The 10447-nt window shown below is 49.7% G+C and overlaps 1 protein-coding gene across 1 annotated transcript in view; it reads left to right on the top strand.

Annotated features, from left to right (window-relative positions):
• Positions 1–468: 468 nt before the first annotated feature.
• The window catches only part of SEPTIN4 (septin 4), a 16700-nt gene continuing 6721 nt past the window's right edge, over positions 469–10447 (top strand). The window contains 3 exon segments of the mRNA XM_012555949.2: positions 469–2041; positions 2698–2762; positions 2765–2800. Coding sequence (XP_012411403.2) covers positions 469–2041; positions 2698–2762; positions 2765–2800 — 1674 coding nt within the window.

Raw genomic sequence — 10447 nt, forward strand, 5'->3', positions numbered from 1 at the left:
ACTAAACAAAACTGGGACTACTTGGTACCTTGTACCTTATTATAACTAGGGCTTAACACAGTGTGATTGGTTTGGGTAGCCTTGCCTTAATAGGATCTTCTGGCCGATTCCTTCTCTGGATGAGTCCCTGAGAATTCCTAGAATCTGAGAAGAGTAAGGAAGGATCTGGAACCCTCCCTATACACCAGGAAATCACAGTTTTGCTAAGAACTTGGCCCAAGTCTTGGTGATGTCAACTCTGAAGACAATCCTTTCAAAGACAGTTCCTTTCAGGCATTGCCTGAGATTCTCTGAAGAATTGTGGCTGGAGGCCAGGATATTTAATAGGAAGCTCCTTCCTTTATGACATCACCAGACAGAGAGGTAGTTAAGGGGACTATCTGAGACATTTTTAAAACAGCAGCTCGTAAAACGGAGGGTAAATATTCAGGCATCGTTAGGACCCTGAATACAAGTCAGCCAGGAAATATGGGATCTACCCAGAGGGGCACAGTCTATCAGGTGGTCAAGACAAATAAAGTTGGGTCCAAAGTAGCAGTTTCACCACATAGAGGGGCTGAGGTTAGTAACACAATCCCTCACCGGGGACATGGGTACGTTGTTGCCTCGAGCCAGCGAGGTGCTGCCATGTCTGTGAGCGCTCCTTCCCATCGAAAGCCAGAAGCTGTGCAGCCCAGCACATCAGACTATCCTCGACCTCTCTCCCCCCAGTCAGGGCCTAGCCTTTCCTCCCCTCGGGGCACTGAGACCCGACCAAGATCAGAAGCACACCACCAAACCTCTCCTCACCGAAAGAGCCAGCAAACTCAGACAGCAGCGGCAGCTTCCCACAGTGTTCCCACACAGTGGAATGTTAGTTTACCTAGGGAGGAAGCGACACGAAAAAGTATGTCTCCTGCAGGGCGTGAGAACAGCTATCGCACCTCATTATCTGCAGATGCCAGAGCCACTCGCCGGTTGAGTTTTCTAGACCAAAAGGATAACTCAGAAGTCTTACAAGAGCAAGAACCACCCTCCAAGGTCCAGAACCCACAAGGGGTCAGAGTTCCCCGTAAGATTTCGGTTTATCCGAAGGATGAAGCAGTTCAAACTGACCCCATCCGGAGGACTTTGACTGCTGCTGATATCAGATCTCCAAGGAGACCCTCTAGCCCAGAACACGGCAGCAGCCGGGCCTGTGCAGAGCCTCGGACAGCCCAGAGAAGGATCCCCGGCCAAGAGTCTGAAGCGGGTCCTCGCAGCTCAATTTATGCAGAAGCCAAGCCCTTGCATAGGAATGCAAACTTGGAATCATCCCTCAAAGTTTCTGTCCTTAGAGATTTGGATGGCAGTCACCGAGTTTCTGTGCGTACAGAGCCTGAGCTGGCCCACAAGTATTCTGTCTATGCGGAACCTAAGACTTCTACAAAGGTCTTAATGTCATCGGAGGTGGAGTCCAACACGAAGTCCTCAATCAGAGGAGACGGCGAGTCCGGCCGCAGGGTCACCATCTCCCCAGGGGGACAGGCAGTACAGACAACTCAACGCACAACATTTCGAGCAGTGCCTGAGAGCTCCCACAAATCTTCCATCTTTGTGACTCCAGAGACTGTCTATAAGCAGCACATCCAAAGACCCCCAGAAACTGTCCACACATCTGCAGGACCTGCCCGAAAACCCTCTGTCCACGTGGAATTGGAACTGACCCCTCGGCCCTTACCCCCTCGATCCTTACCTAGGTACGGGCCTGACTCCTCATGGTGGGCCTTACTCAATCCTGAAGTTGAATTGCCCCAAAGCCGGCCAACAACACCTGATTTTGAGCCTAAGTCCCCTGTTCCCGTAGACTCTTTTTTGTCCTTTTTTGAAATGGACTCAAATCCTTTCTGTGAGGATCTGATGTTCCAGAGAGAGAAGGCAAGTCCATCACCACCACCACCACCACCCGCACCACCACCACCAGCAAAGGAGTCTCCAAACCAGGCACCACTGAGGGAAGTGCCACAGGCCCCCAAGCACACCTCCAAACAACCCATTCAAAGGTTTAGTGCTTTCTTCTTGGGTATGTGAAGAAGCAGACTGCCCAGATGCAGCCCCAATTTAGTGAGGTGGGATGTTGGGGTGGAAAGAAAAGCCCTCCTCTTCATTCTGGGCCTCAAGATTACCCTCCTGCAGTGTCAAAGCTAGTCTCATGCTGGAGCCCACTGCCCCATTCCTTCCCTGCCAGCTTCTCTGAGCCCCAAGCTAATGACATCGATGATGATGTTTGGGCCCGGCATCAAGCATTGACTCTTCCAGGCAACGCTGCTTAACTTTTCAATGGAAGGTAGTAGAGAGTGGTTGGCAGGGTTGAAAGCTGTTTCCTGAGACTGGAGATGAAGAGCTGAACTGGGGTGAGGGCTGGCAAGGGCTATTAAAGAGAATAGAGTCCTCGGGTAGATATCCTGGCAACAAAGTGGAGAAGGTGGGGTGGAGATGAGCTGGGACTTGGACTTCCAGGAGGGGAAAGACATTAACAGTGGCACATAGAGAAGGTGTGAGAAAAGGAGAGGCAGAGTGGGAATGTGACATTTAGTCCTAGGCAGGAGTTGCTCCCTGGAGGATCAAGAGCTGAGGTCACTTTTGAGTAGAGAAACGTGGAGCTAGGCAGATATAAGTAGTGTGGGGTGGGAGTATACATCTGACAGAGGGGAAAAAAAGCAACAATCTGTCTTTCAGATGTCTCTGAGGAAATGTACAATCGTGTCATCTGGTGGCTAAAAGGTCTGTGATTTTCTCTCCTTTCAGGGCCTGTTGTGGGGGGTTGGGGTGGGGAAGAGGGGTTGGAGGGTGGCTATGTATCTACAGATTTAGGTCTGTTAGGAGAGTACCAGCTAGCGTTTTGACGTGAAGGAGCAGAGGAATTTCTCATCTTACCTAAAATTCCATCGTTAGAGTTGTTCCTTTGGCACTTGGAACCTTTTTCAAGAGTCTACTTTCAATGGGAAACCACTTCTAGAAAGGAGAACAATTTAAAGCCCATGGCCTTTCAGTTTAGCTGATCTTAACTGTCATGTGAAGAAAAGACACCAGAGCAAACCATCTGTTTCATAGCCTTGCTCAGGGCTGACCTCACACTAGTCCACACTGGGGGCTCTTCTCATGTATCTCTCTGGTTCCTTAGAGCCCTACTCAAGCCCCTACCCCAGGACCCAGAGGTACTTATTGACTGCTGCCCAGGCAGGATCTCCAGAGATGTCTGGGCCTCCCCCTTGAGGTCATCAGTGAGTCCTGCAGCCAGCTCTAGAATCTTTAAGAGGGGTGTCCCCAGGGCCCTGTGACCTCCCCTCCCTTTGTATCTTGGACTCTGGTGGGAGGGGGGCAGGGAACATCATACCGTTTAGTGAATTTTGGCAACCGGGAGTTCTTGCTATGAGCTTTGTGGCTGAAAATATGCTTCAGCCCTATAAGCAGGAGGGAGGCCAGGGCTGTGGATGACGAAGTTCCTGGGGAGAAGAGAGCCTTGGAAATGCAGTGCAGCACCAACCAGCATGAGCCCTCAGAGTGCTATACAGCCAAGAGCAGAGAAGGGCAGCTTTTCCTTTCAGAGGGAGCAAAGCTTTATAAAATAGTAAAGTATGGGTTCTGGTGTTACATTATCTGGGTTTGAGCCCTGCGTCTGCTATTTCCTGACTGTGTGACCTCGGGTAAGTTATTTTACTGCTCCAAGACTCAGTTTCCCCATCTATTAATGGTAATAATGGCTTCTTCTTAGGGTTATTGTGAGGACTAACCAAGCTATTATATGTAAAGCACTTAGCTTGGTACCTGGCAACAGTGAGCACTCAGTAAATGTCAGCTGTTGTTACTGGGGCCACTTGCACTAGGAAGGGATTTAGGTCAGGGTATGCCCAATTCCATGGGCATATTTAGTAAAATTCCCTTTTTCCCCTTCTGTTGGCACTCTCTGAATTTCATTTGCTGTCGCCTGGGAATGCTCGGCTTTTACTTCTCCGTTATGACAGATGAGGAGGTAAGAATGCCCCTGGGAGGTTACTGCCAGTCTTCCTGTGCCCTCGCTTAACCAAGTCCCTCTTCTGCCCTCAGATGGAAGCAGGTGTGGAGGGAGACAGACAGCTGATACCTGTGGTTGGGCAGGTTGTTCACTGCAGAAGGGTACCTGGCAGAGGGAGCAGGTGGGGACTGAAATCCAGCCCGTGCTCCACTTGCCCAGATATGCATCCGTGCGGCTGCATACCCACAGAGGGGGATTTGAACAAAGGTGCTACATGAGCTAGTCTCAGCCCTGGAGAGAAAGAGTAGAGCCCACTGGGCAGATGATGAATCCTGCCAAGTGCTCTGTAGGGAGGCTGTCTGGGCAGCCATTGGTTGATCGGTCCCCACCTGGCTCACCCCCTCCAGCCCAGGGCACTCCAGAAAGGGGTCGCTTTTCTGGGTAACACGCTATCTGGTTCCTCAGCTTAAAAAGGCACAAGGAGGACTCTGCTCCCGGCAGCCCTGTGTCCTGAATTTGGCAAAGTGCCCTGATTTCACAGTGCATTGTTCCCATAAGTACGTTTATTCCTCTCCATCCATGTTTGATAAGATAGTCAGACTTCTTCCTGCCTCCATTCTTTCTCTTGTCATAGCTCTCTCTTGCCCAAAGTCTTGAAATGATCTCTAATGGGTCCCATCCATGGGCTAGCCCAGGATACACAGTCAACTACAAATGGAAAACAAATGGGGGGTGGGCAGCCCGAGCTCAGATAACGGAACAGCTAAAGGGGCAGTGTCCAGAAATGTGGCTGCCACCCCCTCTGCCATGGTTTCTTAGCCAACCCTGCACCCTGAGCTCAGCTGTGGGTGGGAGCAGCTACTTTAAGAGATTATCTCCATGCAAGACAGTAAATTCCTCCCTCCCTTTCTTCTTTTGTCCTTCCCTCCTCCCCACTTCCTTCCTTTCTTCAATAAGCAATTTTTGTTCCAATGCTAGCACTCCGCTGGGCACTACTGGGGGACGCATTGAAGCCTCACAGCACACACATTCTTTAGCTTTGAGAAACTTCCCATCTGGTTGGGGAGATACGACATGAACAGGATGCATTTCAATAACAGTATGAAAAAGTCTGTGCTCAAAATGTCAAAACAAATGGAATAGACTGAGTAAGTGCTGTCGGTGGTCTTAGGAGAGAGGGAGGCAGGAGGGGGTTGGGGGTGTCTTGACTGGTAGCTTCTTGCTCACCTCTTGATGCAAATCCATACCTTTGGGATGGATGAGGGAAGGGGTTAATATTTCCCTTCTTGCAGGATGTGATGTTTTTGACTGAGCAGCCTCCTCGTTCTCCCCCACCCTTAACTCCTTTTTCTGTGCATCTTGTTTTAGTTTAGGAAGTCAAAAGCCTTGGCAGCAGGACGGCTCCTTCCCAAAATAGCTCTTATCCTGTCTCGATAATTACAGCTCTCCAGCCCTGTTTAGCAGCAGAGCTGCTCCCCTAGAAACTGGGAAGAGAAGGCTCTCAGGCAGCTGGGCTAGCTGGTCTTCGCTAGTTCTCTGGAGTTGTTGGGATGGAGGTGGGCCAGGTACTCTCCCTGCAAAACATGAGATAGCTGGGCCTTTCCCAGCCTCTCCCCAGGCCGCATGACCCATAGGCAGCCCAGGATGGACACTCTGTGGTGCTGACGTCCAAGGCCTCTAGTTCCTCTGATCTGGGAATAGTTGACCATAGAGTCTGTTCCAGATTCCATTCCCAGCAGTAATTCTCTGGTGGCCCAACCACACGCCTGGTTTATGGAAGGCAGCATGTTTGTTGTTGAGCTTCACATGCGCCTCCAGATCCACAGCTGGGGACAGTGCCTGATTCAGCCTCTAAGTGTCAGTCTCCTTCCAAGCGGCCCTTCAAGGCCCTTTAGTCAAAGGAGTGGCGTGGACGGATGCTTCTCATCCTTGGATTGGGTCATTAGGGGCTGGAGTCTCCCCAGAGGAGGTTGTGTTGGACTGAGGGAAGCATTCCGGATGATTTTTTTTTTGGTACCAGAACTATTAGAAGCTCAACAGGAAGGTCCCCAGGGTGCCCTATCGGGCGAGTAGGGGCTGTCCTTTCACACAGCCCTGGGGAGTTCCTGGGAATAAAGCAGCTCTTGATGGGAGGGGCCGCAGCACCTCTGACAGACAGGGCTGCCCTGGCCCCAGGATCCTGTGCCCTCAAGGCACCTGACCTACTTGCCCTTGGATGTGGCTTCCAGGCTGTCAGGGGACAAGGTGGTTTACTCCCTGCTATGTCTTATCAGTTATGCAAGAAACCAACTCTGCAAAACAGGCCAGGACCCAGAGGAGGCTGTCTCAGTGATCCCTAAGGCACACATCAGAGTATTTAGAGTGATACGTCATTTGGCCCCTGGGGGAGGGGATGGTCAGCCTCCTGTTGGCTCCTGAGCCACAGGAAAGTTTTACTAAGGTGGACTTCCTTTAAGAAGACAAATCCAGGAACTAGGAGCAACCTAAGGAGTCTCTGCATTCATGAGGATGTTAACAGAATCCTGGAATATGGGTTGTCTGAAAAGAATCATAAAAACCGTCTTTCCCACTCCCCTATTTTCTCTTGTTTGGATGGAGGCTTGTAGTTGAGAGGAGTTGTTGAAAGAATGGAGCAGGGCACTTCAGGAGGCTCTTCATGACAGCTTGACCCTCACCACACAGCTTCTTAGGAAGCAGGCATCTTCCCTGTCAGATGGTACCTTGTTCATTTCAAGCTACTGTGGGCAGCTAAGTCCAATGCAGAATGGGAAAAGCAGATCTCAGAAAGGAGGCTGGTGACCCCTGGCCAAGACTTGCTATTTTGAGACAGACTACGGTGACCAACTCATTCAGGTTTGCCCAGGACTTCCCCAGTTTTAGCACTGAAAGTCCTGTATTCCAGGAGCCTCCTCAGTCCTGGGCCAACCGGGACAGTTGGTCACCCTAAGCCAGGCTGCGGTGTAGACAAAGGTTTGCCTCAGCAGATAGCATCTGAAAATATGTGCTGGCTTCACTATGAGACCAAGGCAAGTTAGTTCCCTCTGTCTATAAAATGGAGGCCTTCCTCTGCTTGATGGCAGAATGGAGGCCAGACTCCCTTGGTTTTTTGTTCCGCCTAGAACAAAAGAATCTACCACATCCATTTTGGACTTTCTGGCATATTTTCAGAAGCTACTTGGTTCCCTGCCTGGAACCCATCTCCAACATAACATCCTTCTGCCAGAATAGTTTGATAGTATTTGAAACAGTCAGTTTTTCTGGGTAGATTAGGGAGATTAGCTTCAGAAGGCAGGGTGTATACTTGGGTGAAGAAGCAAATCTGTCACCCAGGAGCCACCCTGACAGCTGCTCAGCCAGAGAAAGGCCATCCTGAGTAGCAGAAATGGCCATGTCCCTTTACCCTCCTCTGTTCAGCTGCTTTTGGCCCAGCTGCCGTGAGGGGAACAGCAAGAGACAGCTGCATCTTGGGGACTAAATGAAGGCCTGGAGGAAGGGGACAGAATGTGAGGCAGTTCCGAAGAGCAGCTCAGGCTCAGATGCTGTGGGTGGGAGGACTGGGCCAGCCAAAGTCACTTCTTTGGCACACCCACCAGAGGCATAGTCGTCTAGCTCCAGGGGTCTACCAGTGATGTTTTCGGGAATTGGAGTCAGTAGGTGTCTTAGTCATCTAGTGCTGCTATAACAGAAATACCACAAGTGGATGGCTTTAACAAAGAGAAGTTTATTCTCTCACAGTCCAGTAGGCTACACGTCCAAATTCAGGGCTTCAGCTCCAGGGGAATGCTTTCTCTGTCTACTCTGGAGGAAGGTCCATGTCATCAGTCTTTCCTTGGTCTGGGAGCTTCTCTGCGCAGGAACCTCAGGTCCAAAGGATGTGCTCTGCTCCCAGCACTGCTTTCTTGGTGGTGTGAGTTTCCCGTGTGTCTCTGCTCGCTTTTCTCTTTTATATCTCAAAAGAGATTGCATTAAGACACTATCTAATCTTGTAAACCTCATCAGTATAACCTCATCACAGTGATAGAATTTACAACACATAAGGAGATCACATATAACCTCATCATAGTGATAGAGTTTACAACACATAAGGAAATCACATCAGATTACACAATCATACAACACTGGGAATCATGACCCAGCCAAGCTGACAGATATTTTTGGGGGACACAACTCAATCCATGACACTAGGTCTAAAACCAAGACAAGCTTTCTAGAGATAGAGTGGTGTCTAGCTGGAGAGGCTGACTCCACAGGCGGTGACAGCACAGTTATTCCAGTGTCACTTTTGTCTAAAGCATTACTCTGGAATTCTCTCTCCTCCCATTCCTCTATGCCCATCACACATGCACACTCCTAATCCTTTTGAGGGAAGGCATTTGAAATAGTCACAGTTGACACTTGCTAGTTTGGTGTTTATAATATTCTTATTAGCAGAGATAGTAGCTACCATTTATTTTAGTAATTGTACCATGCTAAGTGCATCGCCTTAATGAATCTTCATAGCAACTCTATGAGGTGTTTTTCTCCCTATTTCACAGATGAAGAAGCTGAGGCTCAGAGCTTGCTCATCAAAGCTGGGGGCACACTAGGGAGTGGAGCCCTGGTGCTGCAGTGGTTAAGAGCTCGGCTGCTAGCCAAAAGGTCAGCTGTTCGAATCCAACAGCTGCGCCTTGGGAACCCTATGGGGCAGTTCTACTCTGTCCTATAGGGTTGCTATGAGTTGGAATCAACTCAACAGCAACGGGTTTGATTTATTTTGTTTGTTTGCCACAGGGATACAATTATATCTTCTGTAGCCACATCTTCCTGGAAAATAACTTCTCAATATTTCAGCAGCATTTTTAGATATCAAGACTTGTGAAGGTAAAGGTGTTAGTGGGAGTAAAATCTGTCTGTGAACTCTGAGGATGGGAGGTGGGTGTGAGCTGATAAGCAGGCAGCATGAAGGGCAAGGGATGGATCAATGAAGCCCAGAGCCTCAAGCCTTGTCTGTCCTCCCAAATTATAGTGGAAAACTAATCAATGAATCCTTTCAGTCAATCCATATTGATCAGACATCTCCTAGGGGCAAAGTCCTGGCCACCCAGGCGGACATCACATCACATGTTTGCTAAATTGAAGTGAGCAGAGGTTAAAATAGAAGATACACTCCCTACCCTTGAGGAGCTTATGGTTAATTTGGGAGAAAAAAAGGATCCAGATGGATCACTTCAAAGGGGGTAAGCATCAAAGACAAAATAAAGTCCAGTAAAATGAGTCAGCAAAGCTTTCAGCATGGGGACACTTGGAGGGTAAAAGCTAGGAGGAGATAGATTTTGGCTCAGTATAATGAAGAATTGGTAACTTAGCTGCCCAAAGATTGTAGGGCAGTTGCTAGAGTTGGTGAGTTTTGGCCTTGGGAAGTATTCAAACAGAGGCTGGAAAGGCAGGGGGGCTCGAGAAGGGATTCAGACATCTGGTGGGTAGTTGCATTACTAGGTACATAAGTCCTTGCTGTTCCTGAGCTCCTGTGGCCCTGACCTGCTGCGGGGAAGGTGTTGGAAGGGCCAGTCTGTCGATCAGAGAGGCTGGCTTCTAGCACCCCACCAGCTCCGGAACTGTCTCTCACTCAGCAGGTGCCAAGAAACAGCTCAGAAACACAGTGCTCCCTGCCTTGCTACCGACATCTCACGCCTGCCCCAGGATCATGGGGCACTGGACAGCAGTTGAGGGGAAAAGTGGGCCTTAGGGTATTTTGGTTTCTTGCCTCCTCACGACCTTGCTGGACAGATTGGCTGAGGTTTCCTTGAAAGACACAACCCAGTGATAGCCCTTTGGCCCCACAGGGAACTCGGACTAGATCATCAGTGACTCATATACTTCTGGAGGTGGGGGTGGGGGCACAGTCAGTCCTTGTAGCACTTAAGGGAAACTCAGGTACTGAGAGGCAAAAGTGGCTCTTGCTAGTCATGCAGATCTGAAATCCCAATTCCTGTGATAATCTTTCTTCTTGGCTTTGAACCTGGGCCCTGGCTTGGCCCAAGTGCAGCATCCTTGTTTAGCTCCTGTACCATATAACCTTCACTCATGGGTAGGCAGGAAAGACCCAGTGCAGAGGGCTAGACGGTCTTCTATATGGACCATGTCGGCCTGACCTAAGCAGGGGAAGCCCAGGACAGCAGGCTGGAGCCGTGGTTGCTGACCCAAGTTCCCCAGAGGAGTCACACTCTATGCTGGGCTAAGTACCCACTCCCCAGATACTTGGCTCAAATACTCCACCCCACCATGGTCTCGGGGAACATCTAGCTCAACTGGCATAACACAGCTTATAAAGACAGTGTTCTACATTCTACCTTAGTGAGTAGCGTCTGGGGTCTTAAAAACCTGTGAGCAGCCATTTAAGATACTCCACTGGTCTCACCCCTTCAGGAGCAAGGGAGAATGAAGAGAACAGGATACAAGGAAAAGATTAGTCCAAAGGGCTAATGGACCACAGCT

The sequence above is a fragment of the Trichechus manatus genome, unplaced genomic scaffold (genome assembly GCF_000243295.1).
Source record: "Trichechus manatus latirostris isolate Lorelei unplaced genomic scaffold, TriManLat1.0 scaffold00054, whole genome shotgun sequence".
Lineage (NCBI taxonomy): Eukaryota > Metazoa > Chordata > Mammalia > Sirenia > Trichechidae > Trichechus > Trichechus manatus.